The sequence below is a fragment of the Limanda limanda genome, chromosome 7 (assembly GCF_963576545.1).
Source record: "Limanda limanda chromosome 7, fLimLim1.1, whole genome shotgun sequence".
NCBI classification, from domain to species: domain Eukaryota; kingdom Metazoa; phylum Chordata; class Actinopteri; order Pleuronectiformes; family Pleuronectidae; genus Limanda; species Limanda limanda.
Window position 1 is genome coordinate 24,922,340 of NC_083642.1, and position 24,883 is coordinate 24,947,222.

Here is a 24,883-nt window from a genome sequence, read left to right on the forward strand (position 1 = left end):
TATAAGCTTACATGTATACAAAGTTCAATATCCTCTTCAAGGTAAACATTCTCAAAGGATAAATTCACTAACTAATTTATTAGATAATATGATTTTTATTTATAGTGCTAGTATAATTTCATTGTCTCTTTTTACATGTTACTGCAATTCAAATAACAGATGAAAGCCACTGAAAAGATGTCAAATACATTCAGTCTGCTGACCAATATTGTATGTTCTATGTACAAATCCTTCCTTTACATGTAACATAGTATTACATTAGAGGTCACAGTGTACAGCTGCTGCTACTGGAGCACAGCTGAGGCCGAGATGGTTAGGTGGGTGATTGCTCAAAGGTACATCTGTACCATCTGCTGTGAACTTCCAGATTATCCTGCTTGGGTCGATGCAAAACCAGCAAGTTTTTGGCCATTAGCAACTTTTATCTCCACATCCACCTTTTCAGAGTGTACAGATTTCCTTTTTTAGTGTTTATTCCCACTCTTCCACAGAAGTGGGTCTTTTGCCTCCTATTGCCAGTCCTGCCTCATGGATAGCCCACTGCAGAGCTGCTCCAGCAGGCAACTTGGCAAAACTTTCCTCTGAGATGTTGTTTATCTTCAGGTAACCCCCAGGTCTGTGGAGAGCCACCCCATGAAGGTGGGAGAAGAGCAGCGGCAAGTCACTCATCAGCCTGTAGTGAGATACCAGCCTCAGCTCAGTGGGGATGTCTGTTTCCTCAGAGTACTCAAAAATGGCTGCCATGTACTTGGACAGGTCCTGCCCTTTGGCTTTAGCTCGGCAGACCTCCTCTACCATAAGTTGGATGGCTGCATTAGAGCTGAAGGCGTTGAAGTTCAGCTGCCTGTCTGCCTCTTCATCATTACTCTCTAGGCCTGAAGGCTCAAATCTGCGGTTCAGGCCCTGAGAGCAGATCGCCAAGACAAAGTCACTCTCCCGGATCTGCTGGCAGTGCCAGGCCACACTGCCCTCCTCAGCCACGCTCAGAGAGTCCCACAGGTCCAGGCACACCTAGACAGAGATAAAGAGTTTCATCTCAAAATGATCTAATAGAACAGCTCACTTAGATGGTCCTTGTGAAATTAAACATTAGGCCTTTAAATGTCGTGTCTGCTACCTGAGTGGCCATGTGCTGCTGGATGAAGGCCCCTAATTGCATGACAGCGTTGACATGTGCAGGACAATCAAAGCTGCTGTAGCAAATCAGAAGACGAGGAGGGGTCAGCCTACTTCTGGGTAATGACACCATTTCTTCCTGACTCCCATTGTCAGGGTATTGCCTGATGATATCTGAAGGGACATTGGAACAGAAACCTGGTTACATTTCACACACTTCCGGTATTGGAAAAGATAGAGCAGATATGAACATGGTTTCAATGAACCGCTATTTTGATTAAATTGCGCCCAGTGAAATACAAACATGATGTATTGAATTTGTCTTTGCACCTGGTTTTATGTCACGTATCTTCATCTGCAGCTCAGGCTTTCTCCTGGTGAGAGCAACCAGTATGACTACAATAATGACTACCGCAACCAGGCACAGTGGAAGTATCAGAGCCAAGGAGGTGGTGACAACGTGTGTCCTGGGACCTTCTGAGGAGGGGAGGAATGGGAGTACATGACAAATCATTGGCCAACACTTATCAAATAATTTGGCATTTGGGAAAACGTGCTTATTTGCTTTAGTGGTGAGCAGTACCTTTGTGAATGTACATCACCTGAACGTTAAAAGGTGTTCTCACTGAATCCACTTCGTTAGCAGCAATCTGTGACACAAGAAAGGTTGAGTTCACCTGTGGCCTTGGTAATTGTAGTGTGACAGGATATTGTTGAACCTAAATTGTTATTTGGCCAATACGATGCCACATAACAAGCTGTGAGCACATCAACCTCTCCTTATAAACATGTTAGCTAGTAGTTGCCTATTTGAGAACAAATACAAAGTTTTGCTTTTATTTAGGATTGTGTCTATGGCCTTCTGATGACTATAGGAAGCGTTTCCACAGAATAAAATCTATGGTGGTAACAGGGGTGCACGTGGATGCACACAAAGGTCTCGCTCATGCGCAACAGATTCTGAGTGACAAGGTAAAATCCCTTGTGTTACAATGTGAAGTGTAAATAATGTTTGGTTCATCATGAAACTGTGGTGGAACAAAGTAGAATATGGCAGACCACCACAGTCTATGGGAAACACAGTAGAAATAACCTCTTTCCTATGAACTTAGGTTTATGATCTCCATCAACTCCAGATGTAAAATTCTCTAAATGGTCACCAACCAGGCACTAATTTAGTTTGTGTGCCCTTTATTGCTAAGCACAGTACACAGTATGTCGTATCCACAGTAAAAAGCTCAGAACCGCAGTGTTGGATGATAATTGTTTGTGGATCTGTCACCACAAACATTGTCATTGACATTAGTTTCAATTGAACTCAAAGCCCTTTCACTTTCCTGAAGCTTGAACTGTGGAAAATGTTGTCAACTTCAAGAAATGTTGAGTCAGGACAAGGAAAAATAAAACATGTAGCTTAGCATAGCACACATTTTTAACAACTGTCATTTCAATATTATCATCAAATGCAGGGTCAAAAGTATAGACGACCTATAATCAAATTTTATTTTACCTCACAAGTGTAATTGGTTCCTTCTTGGAGGTCATTCAGCTGATAGCTGTGGTGAGTTTTGTTTTTGGAAGAATTCTACAGAAGATGAAAAAATGGTTAGCGCAGATAGGGTCACATAATTATCAAATATGTCTGTAATAGAAAATAAATAAATAAGGTAATCTGTTAAATAAGGCTGGTATTGATGCACTGAGTGAAAACAAAGATGCAACATAAACATAAAGCTGCAGAAGGCTTAACCACCCACAGGCATTATTTCTGTGTATGTCTTCATCCCGTTTGCATAACAAAAGGAGAAGTAGCTTGTGATGCCCAGGTTTTGGGGAGCCAGGTTAAACGTCACAGTGATGGAAGTCCCTTCCTGCTGCACCTCCACATATTTGGGATACCAGTCTACAAGCAAACCATAAAAATATTGATGTTGACGTAAAGCTGATCATAAGAAAATAATACATCTAACCTTTATTTAGGAAGTATAAGGAAGTCTCACCGTTTTTGCACTGTTCAAGACCGTTCTTCTCTTCACAAGCTGCAAAAAACCACAACATGCACATTACTATACATTCACCAATGTTAGGACCACACATGCTTCCTGATGGTGCAGCATGAGACCATCATAGGTGTGTGCATTTTAAACAAGCCAACAGAAGGAGGGAATTGGCTTAAAGGGTACTCTGAGGCAACCACAAGATTTACAAGCTGCACCTGTGTGTGTGTGTGTGTGTGTGTTTTATGTGATAATCTGGCCTAAAGCTGAAATGGGTCTTACAGCGTGTGGAGAAGATCTTGCTGTTGTAGAACCTCTCCCACTCCTCAGGCACTGGCAGAGCCATGACGGTAACAGCATATTGGGACCCAACGGAGAGTCCGGTGAAAGGGTCCGACTTGTACACCTTCAGAACACAGCAGCTGTCATGACCTTGGTTGTGGTTAAATATAGCACTGTGCATACTTTCATCTGTGATAAAGTGAGAAAAGCCTTTTTGTCCGATGTTTCATTTACAGAGAAGTTCTCTCTCGTGTCAAATCTCAATGTATTGTACTCTGATTTCACATTTGCTGTTATGCATTCTATACTTATACTGGTTTTGTCTCTGTTATTGTATCTATAGTATGAATACAAATTGGACCACAAATAATTGATGCCTGGATGATAAGTCTTTTTCAATAGTTTTTTTTTATTTTTCCCCAATTCTTTTTAGCATATTTATAAAGTTTTTAGTTTACTTGATAATTGAAAACCAAAAACATTTCATTGTCTTAGTTACTTCATATTTCCTAGTAATTGGCTTCCTACTTGTAGTATATTTCAGAAATAATGATTTATTGATTTATTTATGAAGAGACCTGCAGTTTGTATATGTAACTTCGACCATCTTCCTTTATCTTTAATACATCACAGTGTTTATGCTTTGAATTTTTCATAGCTTACTTGTGTTTTTATTCTTGTACGTAAAACTCTTGCACTTCTCTAGTGAAGGAACATCTTTTTTTATAGGTGAAAAATTTAAGTAATGGGCATATACAGTAATATAACAAAAATAAAAAGTTATTAAATAAATAAATGAACAAGCAAGCACATAGGTAAATATGTATTATTATTATTTACACATCTAGCAGAATTAGGTTAATATCTGATATGATTGAGTAATACAAAATGAAATTTACAAAGTAAAACACAAAATTTAGCAGTGCCTGATACTATAATACTGTATTGTTTGATGAATCAATTCTTTTTATTTTCAAAGCAATAGACAAACTAATCTCTGAAATCTGATATTTACTGTTTTGTGCTGCAGTAGTTTAAACAGAGTCAACAATGGTTTGCATATGGCGCTCCTTTCCCCTCCATCACTTCTACCACCTGGTACAGGGATTGCATGTTGGGCAGTGTTTGTGTGGTGGGATCTGAGCAGTGATGTATTATGCATGTTACTATATTTTTTATATTGTACATTGTGCCTGTTGTTTTGAATAAACAGTTCTCCAATGAGGTTCTTGTGGGACTTTTACAGCTTCTCCTACATCGTAAGCGTACAATCTATAGCTGATTCCTCTCAGGACATATTTTGAGTTTATGGGATGGTTATTTTGCTGGGATCTCACCCAAAACACACCATTGTTTCACAATCACAGGGTCATGATATATGATATATGATATATGATGTATGAGCAGAAACTAAAGGATTATCAGAAAGTGGTTAGTGGTGTACAGCCAGGAAAGTGTCCTTCACAAAAACAATATTTAGGATCCATTCAACTATTAAAAATAAAACCACTATATATAATCAATGTAAAAAACACATATTATTTGGCTGCAGCTGTTATCTAACTATCAAAATGTGCCTCTTGTGAGTATAAACCAGAAGAACAACATTGTTCGTAATAAGAGTTAATTTTGTCAAACAGCATACCAGACATAAAGAGAAACAAAGAACAAAGGGAGAGGGTCCCTTCCTACCCTTTGAGCATGTGTAGCCATGAGGGAAACGTTGCGGTGGAAGAGAAAGAGCTGACAGGCAATAGTAGATCCTCCCAACGCCTGAAGGGACACCTGAAAGCCTCGCAGGAAGGCGATCCCTGAGAAAACACAAAATGGACAAAAGGAAATATGTGCAAGTTGTATATGTCCTCCAATGTCGAGAACATGTGTGTGCTGCATGTGCTGCTCCAGTTCAGTGCACGGTCAGTTGGGATTTTAACATACTGACAGTCTAACAGTATGTTAGACTGTCACATCACTCATGTGTGGACTAATCAAATGTCTCTGTACACTTTGAAGGATTCTCATAATACAAGGCATCACTCTTACTTTTTAGTAATAACTCACTGTTCGTGACCTGAAATCATTTGTGCATGTCAAGACCTGATGTGGTAATTGACATAGGGGGAGGTACCTCATGTTTGACAAGATAAATGATTCACAAAACTGGCTGAGAATTTCAAAAATCAACCAAGCGTCTGTTTTACAGAGTCAGTATGTGTCTTTTTGAGAACTGCATTGAAAAGGTTTGAAAGACATTGACTTAATTTTTTATCAACACACCATAATAACTGGGTTTCCAGGAAACAAGAATAGTTTCAGAGGTGGAGTTCGGCTCATGTACAGATTCGACCTTCACATCGTTTGGCGCTTGGACATAATGCTGACAGATCTTAGGGTCTTCTTCTCCTAGCAGCTCCAAGCATGGCCAAGGGATACAACCTGAGGAGAAACGGATACGTAGAGGGACAAAGTGCTTCAGACATTTTCAGAGTAGGCATTCGTTTCTGGACCTGCATGTGAAGCTAATTGAATATTTAAGATAAGACTACAGACATGTGAGGTTGTACTTGCTTATATTCAACAACTCCCTATTAATCCGATTTTCCTTCCCAATACCTGCGTCTAGAAAAAAATGTCAAAAAAACGTCATACAACTATTTTGAAACAAGTCGGTCAAAATTCCCTAACCAATAAAATGACAGGTGGAGTGATTACGAATGAAATTGTACTGCACTGGCGGCAGATTTTTTTCCAGGTCATAAACATAACATTGTGAAGCCATATATAATATGGAATGGGAATGTGCCATGTTCCGTTAAATTACAATCCAACACATATTTCACCAAAGACCTCATGTTGACTCTATAGAGGCAGATTCAGTGGGGTTCATCCTTTGGGGATCCTGAGGGAATTTAGAAAACTGCATGACCTTCTAATCACTATAGTTGTTGAGATATTCATGAATAAATATGACTGTGGATTAGCTGACATGAATGCAGTTGGACCAAAAGTTGTTGATCTTTATATTATCACAACAGCAACTCTAAAGGTCGATGTCAGTCATTCGGCTTGCCTGGGTTGAAATCCTAATATGAAGTGCAAACAAGGTTAATGCTGTGAAGCGAGGAGTTGGAGGTTTGGGGGGGGGGGGGGGGGGCGGACTTAGCCTTGATCACAAAGTAAACAACATCTCCAGAGTTCTCGGAGCATTTGACATGGTTTCCAGCTGTAATTTAGCCACTGTTGCACAGCCCTTTGTGTCAGACTTACTTCCAAACTCTTGGATGGAGTTGAATCCGAGCGCCTCCTTAATATCTGCTCTTGTTATTCTGCAGTATTCACATCCTGGTGCTCCCTGCAGAGGAGAAAGAGATCATGAATTCAGACCAAGCAGCCACACGTTGATTATTTCATTGTTGTGTCAGGTACCACCCAAACAGATGTTTCAAAACAAATAAAACATATGAAAGGAAAATAAAATGAACACATGTCCATGACAATGTCCAAAAACAGGTAGGAAGGAGAGGAAGGAGATCTGGTTCAGACACAGGAATATGAATTCCAGGAGTTTACCCAAGTGGGAACTCTGGGATTAATTCCTGATGAATTAAGCTAAAATAGGCTGTTAATTATATCATGAGTGTTCTGGCATCACAGCTTTCTTAAAAGCTGCCTCAAAACTCGGAAAAACAACTTAAAGCACACTTCCCCTCCGTGGTCTTCAATTGCGCCTATTGTGAGTCAGATGTTTGGAGAGAATCCATGTCGTTTAAAACATTTTTTTATGTGTGTCGAGTGTAAAGTACAAGGACATTCTCCTTCAAGCTGCTGCTGCTAACACATGGAGTTCTATGCTAAATCCGTGTGAAATCACAAAATATCCAGTGTATTTTAATACACAGGATATCTCGTATTAATACGACCATGGGTAAAGAAAAGGCTAGGCCCCAAATGTAAATATTTACATTATAAGGTGAAGACATGTTTTAAGGTAAGGTTTACGTTTAGGTTAAGATTAAGGTAAGAGTTAGGGTTAGACATGTAGTAACTATGGATAGGTTTAGAGTAAATCTCCACAAAATCAATGTTGGTCAAAATAATGGTCCCTAAAATCATGGAGACAGGACTGTGTGTGTGTGTTTCTCCTCTAATATATGGTACGTGTATTTTTTATTTTATTTGCCCAGTATCCTCTCATAGGTATTTATTTTAGTCTAACTTTATATAATTCTCCTCAATTCATCCATTCATATCTCTTCCACTTAAAAAAATGTGTTTTCTTCTTTTTTCACGTTGAACTCTTTCATTTTCCTGTGTTATTGCTTTTGCCATTTCTGAACCGAAGACTTGAAGGTTTTAGTTATTTGCTTCAGGGCCAAATATTGAAGTATGTATGCAGGTGCTGGTCTGTTTAGGACCTTAGCTTCAGAGGTATTTTCCAACAATAGTTTGTACACGATTCGTTTTTATTTTTTCCATTATAAAAACACTCAGAATACTCACTATGACAAAATACCAAAAATATTTTATAATGGAGCAAAACAACAAGAAAATGTGGGATAATCTTGCCTTTATCTCGCCACTATCTTGCTGTAAATTTTGGCAGTAAAACAACTGTCTTGTAACTAAACCATAACAAATTCTCTCCAGTATTTGGAAAAAACCTTTCAATTATGAGATATAATAGAAACCATCATATCCTAAAGTTCATATATGATAAGACAATGTCCATAATTTCAGTTATAAAAAACTAGGATTGTAGGATGTAATGAGCCAAGTAAAGAATACACAATAGACAGATATTTCCAAACTTCTGCACATACTTACATCAGTGACTCAAACCTGATTGGACAACACTGTCACAGTGAGGGAATCATAAAACAAGACACAATATGGGTCGGTTTCTAAATATTACGCTCAAATTATTAAGTATGGTTCTATTTAACAGTATATCCTTAACAGTGTCTCTCGTTATAGAGTAGAAGTAAAGTACAAAGTTGTACTACACTTAAATACACTGTGAATATACTGTGTGTGTACACATAAGGTTTCCACTAATCAAGAGTTTTACTCACACTGATGAATCATAACAGGAGTTAACCAGCAGCGGCTGAAGTCACTGGTTATTTTTTAGATCATGATAGGACATAATCATACTGGCGGTATTCAATACAAATAATAATAAACGTTATTTATATAACAAGATAATTCACATTAACAGCTACGGTCTTCAATTAACCTAAAAATTATCTGACTCACTGTTTGCATTTTAAATTACTAACTCAAATATACCTTTTTTTCTATCTATTCTACTCACCTCAAGGATTGGTGCTACATTTCGTTGTACACTGTGCAATGACAATGAAAGTATTCTATTCTAATCTATTCACTGCATGCATACACACACAAACACACTCACACACACACACACACACAGTATATACTGCTTACAGTTGGATTTTGGATTCATTAGTATTAAAAGTTTAATAGTGTGTTAAAACATTGTCCCTATAAATTAATAAAGGAAATGAAAAATATAAAACCGTATCAGTATCAGCAACCAAGTATTTTAAATTAGAAACTTAAAAGTACATTAATTGATAATATGGTTTAAAATAAGTCAACTTTTAAATGCAGGACTTTTACTAGTGATAGATCATTTATTTATTGTTGTATTAGTAATGTTGTATTTATTGTTGTATTAGTATCTTTATTTAAATAAAGTATGTTTACTTCTTGCACCTCCCTGATAAACACTGTCAACCTGCCCTGCAGGTTTACAGAACATAACTAGACTAACAGGTGGAGAAAATGAGAGGAAAGAAAAAACTAATCTGCCCTGGGGCCTCTGTGTGTGTGTGTGTGTGTTCACAGAGTGGTAGTTAAACTGTCAGGTGACGTAATGGCAGTCAGAAAGTCTCTACGGTCTAAATACTTACTGGCACGCAAACCAAAGATGAGAGAACACCATCAACATGCTTAGAAAGCATGCTACAAATGACACACCCTCCACTCACAACGCTCGCTGTGTAGGTGACGTGAAATAATCACAAACGTCAGCAGTGGCAGAATAGTTTTAATCGAAATTCTGTGGTTACCACATATTAAAGAAGTTTGCGAGCTGTGGAAGAGACAGTGTGTGTCTATCAAGAAGGGATTATCGTGTTAACACACACTAACATTTAGGTTCAACAACTCTGCATTTTCCTTTGTCCATTTACTGTGGTCTGTGGGTGAACGTAAACAATTCAAGGCTTGAAACACATCCAACCACAGGGTTGGATATTCTACTGCCAAGAGTGACCTCCCTGACATTGCACAAAGACCCGAGGAAGACCAGGCTAATGTGCCACAGGGGACACACTTAGTCAGCTTTTTAGTCTTTTCAGCAGAAGTGGGTGGTTCTCCCCCGTAACAACTGGAGCCTTGTGTTTCAGTATTTATACTGATGATGTGGTTCAAGAAGCTTCACAAATAACCTGTCTTTAGTTGAGGGACTTAAAGACCAGCTTTGAGAAGTAAGGCTATTTACAGTGTGCAGTAAATATTAGTCACAGACAAAGATGTTCAGCCAGAGTGTTTTAAATATTAAAGATCTCTCTACAGTTGATCTGTCGTCTGGAAAAGTGGGTCCCAACTAAGTGTGAACGCTCAAAATGAAGCTATTTGTTTTTGCTGCATGTCACATGCTACAAATATGTCTCAGAGACACGTCTCTTCTGATTATCAGGTGGGTTCACATCATCGGACCTTTCACATGTAGCTTGCTGCCCCTGGAGGGGCCCCACGGCTTCAGGTTATAACCAGGTCAACCAAAAAAATTTGAATTATTTTTACGACTTGTTTTTGTTGCAATTCAGAAGGCAAAAGCAAAGAGTGTGAACTGTTGACTTAGAATCTATTGCTCATACTGTAAATATGGCCTTTATTATTCCCTCTCTGTATTTTATTATAATGTTGCACAAATCTATGACCAATTTTCTCTCTAACTCTATTGGATAAATTGGATCTGTGATTGTAATTTTCTTATTATATTTTTTAGGCATAGTTAACATATCAGCCATTACTGGTGTCTCCTACACCCCACACATTGACTTTACGTGGCGTCATCATAACAAATAGAATATTTATCCCAAAGAAAGCTTTCGAACACATCATCTCTATTGTATTATGATTTTTTTTGAAGTGTGAAGTGAAGCTTTTATTTGTACACTGCAACTCATTATGTAAACAGATTCAGCCTAGCTTCAGAGCAGACGCCACCAAGGGAAATGCAATGTACGTAGTTGACACAGAAGATGAGTTTGCTACAGAGCAGAACCTGTGTAAATGTGGAGCAGGTTTGAAACCGGGACTTACCTGGCGGATGCAGTCCAGAGTGCAGTCCTGAGGAGTGAAAGCAGTGGTTGTGTTATTGTCTTGAGCCCAGAGTGGGAGAGCAAGCACGACGAGCTGGAGCACAAGAGCTGACCTCCACATCCTGCTGCAGCCAGCATGACACTGTCCGCGCCTAACCTCACATCCACTCCCCCATTCACTCACTGGACAGGATGGTCTGAAGTAGCCTCCGCTCGGCGTGAAGACTGAAATCTAATGTCAAAGCGTCTGCAATGCTGCGTGAGTGACAGGATTGTGGGAGGAGGAAGGGAGGGGTGTCTCGAGGCGTTTGGTGGAGGTGCGGCCAACTTGCTGTGCATGTTTTAACAGCTATGCATCACTGTTACATTTTTTATTTATGAGAAGATGGCACAAGAAGGCTGGTTCAGCCCCTAAACAGAATGTAATAATTTTCAAAGCTCAGGCTAAAAAAACACTTTCACACAAACCCACAGGCTGATGATGAAAAGTCTCTTCAGCGAGTGGAAAGGGTCCAAGTGTAGGTGCCAAGTTTAATCAAAGGCTTTGTCATGAGCCCAGCCAGTTCCATCCAAATTCACTTTAATAAACACAGACAATAGAACATGTTGATCGGCTTTATCTACATGAATGTGGGCTTGTTTTCACAGGAAACAATGCATTGGTAAATCAAATACATTTGGGGAAATTTGCATTTCAAATACCAGGAAAGCTGTGAATCAAAAGTATCAAATCTTGATAAAGCACAGATAAACGATGGTATAACAGAGGAAATAAGGAAATGAAAAACAAAACATTTCCAGAGGCTGGAGAAGTTGGCCGTTTCATCGGATCTGAAAAACAAAGACACAAAATACAAAGTTACTCCACAGGACCAACAAGGTCAGGTCCAAACTAAATAAAACTATTTGATTACAGAGAATTGCTAAATGTTCCCTTATTCTTCCAACCATTCATCTTCTTCTTGAAATCATTTTATACAATCTGATGCTAATGGTTTGCAGGTATTCTGTTATAATGTAGTTATAGAAAACAGAAAGGATTCTTTCTAGTGAACTGTGGGTGTCACATATTTATCTGCTGCAAGACCACAAGTTGAGATTAAAGTAGCTGATTGTAGGTCCCAAATTGAATCGTTAATAATTTTGGCACGAGTTCATGAGTTCCCTTTATTTAGCACTGACGCAACAACATGTTTATCAGCTAGATCAGCTCCTTTTCACAGATAAGCAACCACTGGCAAGATTTCAAGGTAAAACTGGATAAGAAGGCGTATAAAAGTATCACGAGCGGTCCAGATCTGTCATTTACAGATGACAAATGGCAATTTTCCTCCCTAGATTCAAGAATGATAGCTCCAGCTTGATGAAAGATGAATGATCTTATTTGTCTTTCAGAATGCCTCTTTTCTCGTAGGTCTCACGCTCACTCACGCTTTACCTGAACTCGCTTTGCCATTGATCCTCTGTTTCAGAAGGTTGTGATTTATTTCTACAACCTCTTTGCATGCCTTTCCCCCCCACAGGTCACACAAACTGTGTTGCTTCACTTCTGTTGGGGTATATAGCTCTTTCAGTGTGATGCCTGGTTTTCTCAGATGGACAATAAGAGAATGGGTGGAATGGACAAAATTATGGACAAAATATCAAAGCATCATAAAAAAAAAAAAAAAAAATCCCAATTTGTGAGCTTCTGCAGGTTTCTTTCACCTGTATGACAAATTAATTTAAGGTCATCAAATCCAGACAGGTGCTAATTAATAGAGACTCAACTGGCACCAGTCTCCACCACAGGCATCCCAGTGAGAACTGAATGGAAGTGGCGGGCACAGGAGGCAGTGGAACAGGTGGAAGCGAGGTTGAGACATGTCATCCTTGTAGGCCCTGTGGCAGCTGGTCAAATTGAGCTGGGTTCCACAAGACCTTGCATTGATTTATTCCTTGAGACATGCGCAGAGTAGTGGAAGAGGAACGTTGCAGTACGACAGTGGCCATGTGCAAGCAGGGCTAGAGGACAACTGGGACCAAAGAACCATCCACAAGAACACCTGCGCAGAACTCTGAAGGTCTCAACCAGCTAGACTCAGGTTTCTGATTCATTCCATATGTGATGTGCTTCAAAGCATTTCCAACCTGGTTGTTGTGGATCAATAGGGCTGATATTTGGTGTTTGCAAATTACTTGGACACAAGTCAGGGGGACTAATGAACAAAGCTCCAAAAGACCAAGTCGCACCGACTGTTGTTTCAAGACACTAGCGAACCCCAGACCTATTTCAATCTCTGGATAAAGAATAAGTGATGTGGGCAAAGGTTTAAAAAGTCAGGAGCGGCAATGAATCCCCTTAGCTACTTACATGCTGTCACCTTAAAGACATCATTGCTATAATGGCTTCTGCAGCGTCCACAAACTGTGACTCAACATTAAACGCAATCTTCTTAAAGAGCAACATTATTATTTAGCTTAGCTGTATTCACTTTTCAGTCCCATAGCTTGTTCTGTTCCTACCAACCCCTCAAAGAAACATCTGGCTCTTGCACAGCTAAATGCTCCACTATGTTCACCAGCTGGTGGCGAACCTGGGTTAGATGGGAGGACGTAAAATAAAGCACACTCACTCAACAGCCTCATCAGACTGCTGCGGTAAGTTCACATAAATATATGATTTTATGAATTGTGTAGGAACAATGTGTTTTTATAGTCTTGTGCAACGTACTACCCCGGTTAATTATTATATTATTATAATTGAACCTCGGGCATGCTTCCGGAAACAAAGTTGGTTTACAATGGTCATTTAATCAGAACGAAAAATAGTCAACAGATTAGATTTAAGACTAGACTAAAACTTCAATCATCTGTTCAAAGAGAATTGATGATTTACTGCTAAGATGAAGCAAGCCAACATTTGGCAAAGTGATTCTCACCGTATATTTGTCCCATTTCTTCTCAGGATCATACGGCTCCCAGCGACTCGCAGGGAAGATGTGCTTGTTCTTCTCATACCAGCTCCTCAGCACCACTTTACCTGCATGAGACTTTGGGCAACAAACAAATAATACTTGGTTAACTTTGAATTCATGATTTGCTTGTGAGATTTGTACACCACTTTTTATATAGGCTATGATGTATTGTTGTTGATTGAAGTTGTAATTTGCTCTCAGTTAAAATTATAAAGATATAATTGATTTTGTAGATTTATTTGAAACGAGAGTTTTTCCATTTTCAATTCAAAGATATATATCTAAAACCTGGGCAGGGCAAGTTTTTTCTGATTTCATTCAGAATCAGAAAAGACCAAAATATTATAATAAGCATCTATTGTTCATTTCAGGTTCTTTTAGCTTTGATTGATATTTGTTCACATAAAAAGAAGTGCAAAATCTGTTGGTTTTTCTCATGTTCCTGCAGTCAAAGAAAAGCCTCACCTCATCTTTCTCGACAGTGGCATCGTTCACAAGTCGGATATCATCGTGGACGTCAAAGCTGAAAAGAGGACCTGTGGAAAATGGGAAAAGGCAGGAAACCCAAATTCACATCATTCCCTGATCTGCACAGTGACTTAGAACTTCAGAATGTAACATCAAGAAACAAACCAAGAGGCGAAATGTTGATTGTTCACTGACCTGATTTTCCTCTGGCCTTTGTCACGATGAAGTCGTAAAAACTGTGGTGCTGAAAAGTAAAGTGCATAATTTAAATTAATAAAAGTAACCATGACTCTCACCAGGTATAGGAAAAATTAGTAGAGCAAACAGAAATCAAGGACACACACACAGACTTTTTAAAACACATTTTTAAGATGGTGTTTTTTTTTTAATTTTCATTTATTTCCGACATTAGCTTCATTTAGAAGACTGATATCTATTAATGCACTACATCAGCTACAGCGATTACCGCCATTAGTCTTTTAAAGGAATGTTAATTATCCCACTGCAACCTGAGTGTGTCTCTATTAACAAGTCCATGACTCTCTGATAGTGAACAGAAGCAACATCAAAGGTGCACGATGTAAAGAGAAGAAATTAACCAGATCAACCCACAGTGAAGCAGCACATCAGCTGCGGTTTTCATGATTTATATAGTGAGACATTAATCCACAAAACAAAAGAGCTGGCTTCATCAACTTAAATATCTTCAACGTAATGGATGCCAACACAAACAGGGCTGACAGATGTGTGCAGGTGTGAGATGAAAGGGCCGGCAGTATTAGTAGCCTGACCTGTTATTACACACAGATATGTAAATGATCTTCTAATCTGATGATGGGTTTGGGAAGCTGTGACTGCATTTCTCATTATTTTCTGTTAAAAAAAACAACTTTAGATTCATTTCAATTAATCAGTGTTCCAGACAAAAATATTTAGATATCTAGCAGCTACGGAGGTAATTAAGTATGCACACGAAAGTGACAGGTACTAAATAGAGAAGGATAAGTTGTTGTGTGAGAGGAAGAACAGCATGCATTACACAACTGCAGCTGAAACTATGAGGCCTGACTGTCCGCATGCATGGTAACAACGTTATTGACCATTTCATGAGCGATCATGCAGCAAATGGTGCTGCACAAACCAAGTGATAATATTGTTATCAAGATATGAAACTGGGGCAGGGCAAATTCAGATATGGCGGGCCACCACAGTCTAGGTAAGTTATGTGAAACACTGAATTTCATTTAATACTTTTAAATGCAGAGCTTAATATTGGTATTAGTACTTTTACCTAAGTAAAGAACTTCACTTAATTTGTGATAGACAAATAATAATAATATCAATAATCGTTGTGAAATACCATGAATTGGGATGACATGAAACTGAGATAAATTCTAAGACTGTTAATATGTATTGAAAAGAACACAATAATTTGTGTTATTTATCAGCTGTAGGTCTTTGGCTGCTATTAAATAAGAGTCACACTAAGGTCAGGGGAAGAAACATGATTGTATCTGCTTCTGTGTTTAACAAATAAAAACCTGTTAAAAGTGTTACATGCTGATAACTTTTTCTTGCCACTTCTGTGACATCAAAGCAAACAGTACTTACATGTGGGATTATAAGATCCTCTTTGATGTACATCAGCTGCTCTACTCCAGCAGACCTGCACAGAAAAGAGGAGTTAGTCCAGTCTAGTGTTGTCACGATACCAAAATTATGACTTCGATACTATACCTGCCAAAATATCACGATACTCGATACTTTCGATACGATACCACAAATACGATACGATACCACAAATACGATATGATACTGGTATATTTATCTATGATAGTAATTAATAAAACAATCTGTAGGGTTCCCTTTTTTACCAGCTTGTTCCTGCCCAGCTTTTTGAACAACAAATGGTATTCATATTAGTATTAGCCTACAGAAAGATATTAATGACAACTACATGGTGACATCATAGCATTGATTATATACGGCTATGCAGGCCTATTGTCCGTATCTGACCATATGACTACAAAGTTATTTCCACAAGAGTTACATAATTTTACAGATGTGTGTCTGAGGTGAAAAAAAAGTAAAAACATGCCACCTGAGCGAGTGAGTGGGGGCGGGGCCCCGGGGCCTGTGTGTGTGTGTGTGTGTGTGTGTGTGTGTGTGTGTGTGTGCGCGCTGCCTGGGCGCGGGAGCGCGCGCAAACGCACACACACACACGCTCCTGTTTTTTTCATGCTGGTCTGATACGATGCTGATTTGACAAGTGAACGTGACGTTCCCGTTCAACATATGAACACTGCACAGGGGCCGAAGAGCCGCGCACTGAGACCCCCTCCGGCTCCGGAGAAAGAACGACTTGTTTTACTGCTCCGCCGTGAAAGAGATGCGGACGTCAAAGCAATAGTTCTCGCATCCCGCCCCCCCCCCCCCCCTCCGGTTCCGCCCGGTCACGCCACACAGTTTGAGAGAGAATCATTTTCAACAAGTCGAGGCCGGTCTGCTCGTCCGTGTCTTCCTGAGATCACTCGCTGTGCATGTGTGAGAGCTGGGTAGCCCCGCCCCTCGCAGTCAATGCATGCAGGCAGCGGGACAGGGAGCGGAGCAGAGAGTGCGCTCTGACTGCTGCTATTTTAATAAAGTACCGGTACTAAAAATATGCTAAACCGTATCGTTTTTAACGTACGGGTACCGCGGTACCTTTCTAGTACCGGTACCCGTGCAACACTAGTCAAGTCAAGATAATGTTTGACATTATGTCAAAATCCACTTCCTTCCAGAGGGAAAGCTGACAAATTTTTCCAGTTTCGAGCCTCTGTTTAAAGGGTTATAAATGTTCAGACTATTGCAACTCCAAGTGGTAAAATAAGAAATGACACTGTGAAGGAGAGTGATGCATGTAGTCAATTGATTTTGTCAATTCTCGATTGGTCGGTTTGGTCATGGATTTCCTGCTCTGTCTAATAGCACGAGGGAGATATCACAGAAATACCTATAGTTATAATGGATCAACAAGTGAACTTTTAAGGATAGTGATGATGTATGTTGACTTGACACTTCTTTCCTTTACACCTTCTCACCTGAGCTCACTGAAGTCTTTCCTGAGGACTTCCAGCGCCCTCTGCAGAAAGTTCTGGATGGTATTACCCTTCTTCATCTGCAGGAGAAAGACACATAAGGACGATGGGAATGTGAACCGTTATGTGGACATAAATTCCCCCTGTCACCGATACCTTACACAAACTGCACGGCCGTACAGCGAACTGACACATTCCCACATACTATTGTTGAACCTCCTCATTCTTTACCTTGACTGTCTTACGATGTCCAGAACCATCCCAGTAGCTGAATGTGATCTCAATCTCCTCACCTGATGACAAGCACACACAACACACACACCACACAGTTAGACAGAGTGGAAATGAAACGCTATGAATATTTCACATCACTTTTAGCGACCAACATGATCACAGTTATCAGTATTATGTTTTAATAATGTCAAAATGTGCTGAAAATGTTCATGAAGCACTGTAATCATTTCATTATTATTATTATAACTGGCTCAAGGAAGAGGGACAGTATCTCACCTGTTCTTGCATCTTGGCACAGGATCGATTTTAAGGTTATTTAACTGTTTTTAAAGCATTACATGGCTTGGCGCCCCGGTAGATGACGATATGACTTGCGATTAATAAACATAAACAATCCCTGGCTACGGACGCAGAGACAACAGACAGCTCCACAGCCGGGAGAAGGCGCACAGCCTGGCTGCACCGCCACCAAGTCCGGGGCAGACACCAGGGAGCCATGCACAGCTCCCCCCACGTGTCTTTCATACATGCTTGGACAGTGAACGTTTATAATTTAACAGCTTTTAGCGGCTCTGTCAGTAGTTTACTGCTCCTCTCTGTGTCTTTATCATTCGCAAAACCGTGCGTTGCGCCAACTACATCAAGCCAAACCTACCCCAAATACTAGGTTTACAAATTCTGTTGTTGTAACCCGGATTGAATTTACACATGTGTCCAATCACAGTGTGTGTTGTGCGTGTGGGAGAGATAGAGAGGAAAAGAATGGGCGGACGGCTGATGAATGCACATCTCTGAAGAAAGATTTCACATATTAAGAAAAGTATTGATCAATATGTGATGATCATTGATGATATTGTGGCGTCATTTCAAACATCTCCATGTGATTGGCCAAATATATTGACACCAAAGCCATTAATGTTGTATTCCAAGCATGAAACTGTCGTTATGAAGCTCACTGCGACCCTAAGCATCAGACACACTCACCGTCAAGCGAATCCAGCGTTACAGAAGTGAAATTAAATGAAAGGAAAATAAAAGTGACAAATTCCCCAAAGCTGAGACATTTGTCAAATATGGGACACTGTTGCCTGAATGTTTGCATTGAAGTGACAGTGGACGGATACAGTGACTGTGTGTGTGTGTGTGTGTGTGTGTGTGTGTGTGTGTGTGTGTGTGTTCAGACACTCACTTTTAATCTTCTCCTGTTTGAGCTCCCACTCCTGCCTGAGCTCCTCTCTGAGACGATTCTCCTCCTCCTGAACAAAAGAGGCAAACAAAACCAGTTCAGTGAAATTATCAGAGCTTTATTGGTTATTTTATTTTCGTTAGTTTTTCCTTTTGTGTGATGGGTCTGGTATTTCCAGTTTTCGGTTTTGTTCTTAGTTTTTTCACTTCGGGTCGGATGGGAGATTTCTGGGCCTCATAAACTACAGTGCACCTTCCCACAGCCAAGCCGAGTGTATGGAGACAAATTAGGACCAGGGTGTTTGCAGACTATAAGTTATCACTTCCATGTCGGCCATGTTTATAGTTTTATTACAACATGCTAATATCTGTGTCTGAACTTCAAACTATGCATATTGCGGTTTATTATTATTATTCATTTAAAATTTCTGTTAAATGTTTCTCTTTCTCTTACAAACTTATTTTCAAGCTCTAAAGTAGCATTAAATGAACAATAACATAATTAAGACCTACTTCAATGGATTGAAGGCCTTGTATCTAATATTTAAGCATATTAAGGGCTAAAGACATTTTAATAACTTGTAGAAACCCTGTTTAGTGGATCTGTCACATTGTGTCCGCAGGTTAGTGCTCCTGCAGGGTCCGAGCCACCGTGTGAGACACTTCAGACATCACATTACCAGAATTGCAACAATCTTATGTCATAACACATTAAGGAAATGAAGATCAAAAAGCATTTTGCCTCTAAGAAACTAGAATTACTGCTCTACGGTTGTATGCCTCCGCCAACCAATCCAACTTCCGAGGAATTAATTCTACATACTTTTTGCCAGATGTATATAAAGTCACTGTGAACTCTAACCACTGAAATGTGATCACTTTATCTGAAAATCGGAGTCAAGTGACAACTGATCTAAAGCTGAAGAAATTCCTTCATATTCAAGAGGTCAAAAAATCCCTGTGACCTTGACCTTTGACTAGAAAAATCAAATCAGTTTATTGTTGAGTCCTAGTTGATATTTGTACCAAGTTTGCGGAGGTTTAGGGTAAAAGTCTCAAACAAGTGTCACACATATTGACTCACCTCTCTGTCTCGATCAGGAAGGAAACTTGTGTCCACGTCTGGATTTTTCCCCAGCTTCTTCTTAGCTGGAACATCTGAGAAAAAAATCACCTAACTATGAGATAAACTCCCAAATTCATATTTTATATCATACTTTATAATGTTGAATTTACAACTTAACTGTTGGACCAAAGCAGTCATCTACAAAACACAGGGAAGATTCTCAGTTCTGTGCTTCCAAACATCAGTACTCACAATCCTGCTCGTCTTCCTCATCTTCTTCTTCGTCTTCTTCTTCTTCTTCTTCATCATCTCCAGGGTTAAAAGATAAACTGGCTATTTTCCTCTTCTGTTCTTCTTTTCTTTTTTTCTCTTTTTGCTTCTCTAGTTTGCTGCAAAGGAGCAAAAGCAAAAATAATGAAAAACCACTCATAAATTTGAGTTAAGCTAACTGTCCCAGCATCCTTTGCAGGGTCAGTGGTGAGAAACACAGCATCTCTACCAGGTTTTACTGCCAGTAGCCCATCAAGAAGCCAAACTTAACGTCAGTCACAATGTGCATCACTCCTTGGCAGGCATTAGGACCCATAGCATGAGTCTGGCCTGAAGAAGTGGCAGCAATAACATTGCATCAGCAGGCCACTGTTTGGGGGTGGGGGATGTGCAATGCAACTTTTAATGTACACATATTTTAACATTTTAAAATCAACTAGCGCAACAGTGATGGCACAGCTGGCAGGTTGGGGGGAGCGTTTTACTCTTCTGGGCTTCTGGTATAAGACTACCAATGCCCTGCGGGAAGCGTCTGTGTGTGTCTGTTTGTTTGTGTGTGTGTGTGTGTGTGTGTGTGTGTGTGTGTGTGTGTGTTTGTGTGTGTGCATGTGTGCTCATGTCTATTGCTCTTCACAACTTGATCGCTGATAACATGTATTCAGTTATTAGTCAACGATGATGGATCATGAATCCGGATCGTTCTGGTCACTTTCACACTGGTGTCCTGGCTGTGCGTGTCTTGTGTTGTGTGTGGCAAGTGAACTGTGTGCACACGGTGTGTTTAAATGCAGCCTAATACATTGTAGAGTGAATTAAACAAACCCAAAGTAAACTGCAGTGCTGTTCAGGTCCTAATAACTTCTGAGTAGTGTTGGTGTTAATGTGCATCTTTCCTGATCCTGAGGCAGTAGTGGACATAATTACATCTCTCAAGCAACAGCCTCACTGCATATGGTATGTGATTCAGTTAACTTGGCGAGTTTGTTCAGGGATGTGTGTCACTCTTGGTGTCCCTGAGAAACACCAGAACATTGTGCAGCCACAGAAAAGTGTATGTTATCACCGGTAGTCCAGTATCTTCAGCCATTAAGTGTGTAACGTTACATAAGCTCAGGCTGCAGTATAGTAGTTACTGAAAGGCTATTACTGAAAGGGAGGAGAGCCATGATTGATCCCATCTGGTATGAAAATGTCTTGGGATCCTCAAGGACGAGCTTTGTTTCGAGCTTCTTGTGAACCTTTCAAAGTAAAAACCCTTGAAGCCTTCATATTTCTTGCATGTGTAGATGTGATTGCTGCCAAATTACACTCATCAACCATACTCCAGCTGTACTACAATATGTTTTACAGCACTTGTAATTCTCTGAAGTTACACCAGAAACTGTAATGGATGTACAAAGAAGGTTTATTAGAAAGTATGCTGGCAGGAAGTAGAAACTCACAGCTGGAGTTCCTTGGACTGCTCCTTCTTGGCCAGCTGTTTCTCTCTTTCCTTCACCAGCGCCTCCTGCTTGGCCTTCATATCATTCAGGGTCACCAGACCTGATCAGAACATAGGACACATGAAACTGGTCAAACAAAATCACATGGGGAGATCAATCAACTATTCACAAATGTATTGCAATATTTGTTTTTACTGTGTAGTGCAGATGTGTCTCAACATTCCTGTGGTAACATCCACAAAAAAAACTAGGACAAAAAGAGGGAGAGTGGAGTCGCTGCGTCTGCACACGCCATCTCCATCATAACTCATATGTCCTCAAACCCTTCATTGTGCAATTACTCATTTCTGTCTTTGCAATTCAATGTCACATGTGCAAACTGTTACACTATTCTGCTCATTTTCGTTTTTTCTATCAGTCCCTAGTGACGCATGTAAAGCGTCCTTGGGTCTCTTCAAAGGTGCTGTATATATTCAAGTTATTACTGCAGGCACTGACAGACAGTGAAGCCCTATCGAAATTGTAAGGATTATTATTATATATATTTTTTTCAAGCTAATGAATTGGCTTTTTGAGGGCTTTGACATGCTCAAATTGTTACATAAACCTGCAGAAAGTTAGAAAGTGGTGAAAATGTACGTATCCTGGTTATTACATATATTCTGTTTACATTTCATATACTAATTTAACTCCTTTTGTTTCCTTATATCTCCTTTACGTTTATATGGCATGTTTACCTACTTTTTTATTCTCGTAATATTATTTTGAGTTAGAGACAGACAGCAATGTGGGACTAATAACATCTTATCCTAACGTATCATGTGTGACACTACGTGGGTCACACATCTGAGTCAGCCCATGTGTTTCTCCAGGTTCTACACGTGTGGGGGTTTGATGAGTGTGTCATGTGGGCTGGTACCAACCAACTGTGCTGGACTTGAGCTCCGCCTCCACCGCGTCATAGTGAGCTGAGAATTTCTTGTCGATGTTGGACTTGACCATGTTGTCCTGCGAGGAAACAGAGACGTGCAGACAGTTAACTTCACCATAACATCCCTGGTGATGCTTCAGATCCCACTGGGTAAGGCTCTTATATACTACTACGTGTCCGTTTCTCGGAGAGTTCTCAGCAGGGGGCAAAGACTCTTTTTGATTTTTACTTCTCCGTCAGTCTACGTCCGGAAAAAATTCACCGCCAAACCCATAGGTGGCGCAACGGAAGACGAGCTCAGAGAGGCCTACTCCATTTGGGAAGAAGAAGTCCACGTGTCTCTGTTGACATGTTAGCTTGCGTCCCACAGACTGAACCATGGCAACTAACAGAACTAAATAAAGTGACACCCAGCGGGTCAAAATGCTGATGTAATCGTTTCTTAGCGCAGCGGTTCCCCGGTCTTGTTTCCGAACTGTGTTGCTGATTCCACAGCTTGAATCTGCTTGAGGCTACATGTAGCTAGAAGCTACACGGACCTAGCTCCCCCAGCTTCCACACAGTCAGCAGGGACTCCCGACACTAACTACTACTATCCAGTGTTTGCTTCTAACCTGACGGTATTATAGAAACAGTGTCATGATAGAAGTGGAATTAAAGTCGTGACGGCGGGTTCTTGCACTGTTACCACCGCAGTTAGCATGGTGGCTAGCCTAGCCCGCTAGCCTAGCCCGCTAGCGCCGTTTTGAAAGCTCGTTATAACCGTCTGTGACCGTGCACACATGCCCTCAGTGCTCTAACGAGCCACCGTCAGCCGGACAACTCCGCTGGCTTAACACACACGTCACATTAATCGTAGAATCATAGTTGTGTTTGGGTTTGATGCTACATGGAAGTAAACAGGAAGTTTGAGGTCCGGAAATACGGAAATGGCGTCATACGGAAATGATGTCGTTCACGGACCAATCACAGCCAAGAGCGGTCCGTCGGGTCTCCAGCATGAAGACGGATAGTTAGAAAAATCAGACGTGTACGAAAAGCTGTACGAAGCATTCGGAGAGGGCGTTTCACGACGGATAGGGCGGTCTTATCTATCCGTAATAGAAGAAACGGAGAGGCATGAATTGGCCTTAACGCTGCAGTTATCTGGACCAGGGGCCACTTCACAGGTCGCCGGCCCCCCCACCTCTACACACCCCAGGGGTTAATAATACTGGAGAACAGACAGGGGGGTGAACAGGGGGATGAACACGTTATAACTCAGGACACGAATGTAGAAACCTCTGCAATCTTCTGCTTCAGCTGCTCGAGTTGTTCTCTTTCTTTCTCTCGTTTCTTCATCAGCTGCATGGCTCGCCCCCCCTCGCTGGCGGCTCCTTTGTACTGCGCCATGATGGAACTCTGTCTTCCACACTCACGCACACCGAGGTTTCACTCACGAACCGAGACAAAGACGAGTTTTACACTCCAACTGAGGTTTGTTTCTGGGGATTTGCTCCACGCACGTCACAACAACAAAAATGGCGGTGACGCAGTGCATGCTGGGTATTGAATGCGCATTCACGGACCTCAGGAAAACACAGCTCCCAAGTCTACTGATGTGAAATTGGTTTAGTGTGGTTTATTTTATTTAAGGGTGAGTCGGGTTAGGTTTAGTTTAGTTCAGTTTTTTTGAGTTATTTTTTTGTTTTGTATATTCTTTTAGTTTATTTAATTGTTTTTTTTACAATATGTTTTTGTTTTGTGATTTTCTTTATTAATGTTAAAACAAAGTCTAGAGAAAACAATTCAAAGACTTAATTAATCTGAACCGGGATCCCTGGCAATAAAGAAGTGATACCGGATCTTCCTTGGTAATTAGAAATACAAATAAAGTACAGTGTTGCAGATCTGGGCCCATGTTTTGCTCCTTGAGTTTAAGGTATTGATAATTGTGTCATACTTTTGATTTAAGTGTTAAGCAATCGAAAAAACCCTCAAAACAGGTCAATCTGAGGAGGGCTGTTTTAGACAGGGTAAAAAGGGTGCTGTTTTAAATGATCCTTGTGGTATTTTGACAAAAGTATGTTACAGACATTTCATTAAAACCCCGCCTATTGGGCCATCTGTTGGAGAATTACTGGGAATGCCAAGCCTGAAGAAGACTCCAGGGTAGACCCAGTACTCACAGAACAGACTACAGATCCCATCTGGCATGAAAATGCCTTGGGATCTCCAAGGACGAGCTTTATTTTGAGCTTCTTGGGAACATTCCAAAGTAAAAACCCTTGAAGCCTTCTTATTTCTTGCATGTGTAGATGTGATTGCTGCCAAAGAACACTCATCAACCATACTCCAGCTATACTACAATATGTTTTACAGCACTTTTAATTCTTTCAAGTTACAGCAGAAACTGTAATGGATGAACAAAGAAAGTTTATTAGAAGGTATGGCAATAAAGAAGTGATACCGGATCTTCCTGGGTAATTAGAAATAAAAATAAAGTATAGTGGTGCAGATC

The 24,883-nt window shown here is 40.3% G+C and overlaps 2 protein-coding genes across 2 annotated transcripts; both read right to left on the minus strand.

Moving 5' to 3' along the window:
• Positions 1-471: 471 nt before the first annotated feature.
• si:ch211-207e14.4 (interleukin-17 receptor D) lies at positions 472-10,871 on the minus strand. Its single transcript, XM_061074672.1, has 12 exons — positions 10,752-10,871; positions 6,663-6,747; positions 5,673-5,831; positions 5,088-5,206; positions 3,396-3,519; positions 3,117-3,155; positions 2,874-3,019; positions 2,627-2,701; positions 1,700-1,766; positions 1,447-1,593; positions 1,118-1,290; positions 472-1,011 (listed from the first exon to the last, which is right to left on the minus strand). Exons 1-12 carry the CDS (start codon positions 10,869-10,871, stop codon positions 472-474), a joined length of 1,794 nt encoding a protein of 597 aa, XP_060930655.1.
• A 442-nt stretch (positions 10,872-11,313) lies between these two features.
• fam50a (family with sequence similarity 50 member A) lies at positions 11,314-23,904 on the minus strand. Its single transcript, XM_061074458.1, has 13 exons — positions 23,665-23,904; positions 22,376-22,460; positions 21,453-21,552; positions 19,993-20,129; positions 19,759-19,832; positions 18,679-18,745; positions 17,487-17,548; positions 17,259-17,335; positions 15,787-15,841; positions 14,371-14,419; positions 14,173-14,243; positions 13,672-13,782; positions 11,314-11,581 (listed from the first exon to the last, which is right to left on the minus strand). Exons 1-13 carry the CDS (start codon positions 23,773-23,775, stop codon positions 11,573-11,575), a joined length of 1,008 nt encoding a protein of 335 aa, XP_060930441.1. The 5' UTR covers positions 23,776-23,904; the 3' UTR covers positions 11,314-11,572.
• Positions 23,905-24,883: the final 979 nt, after the last annotated feature.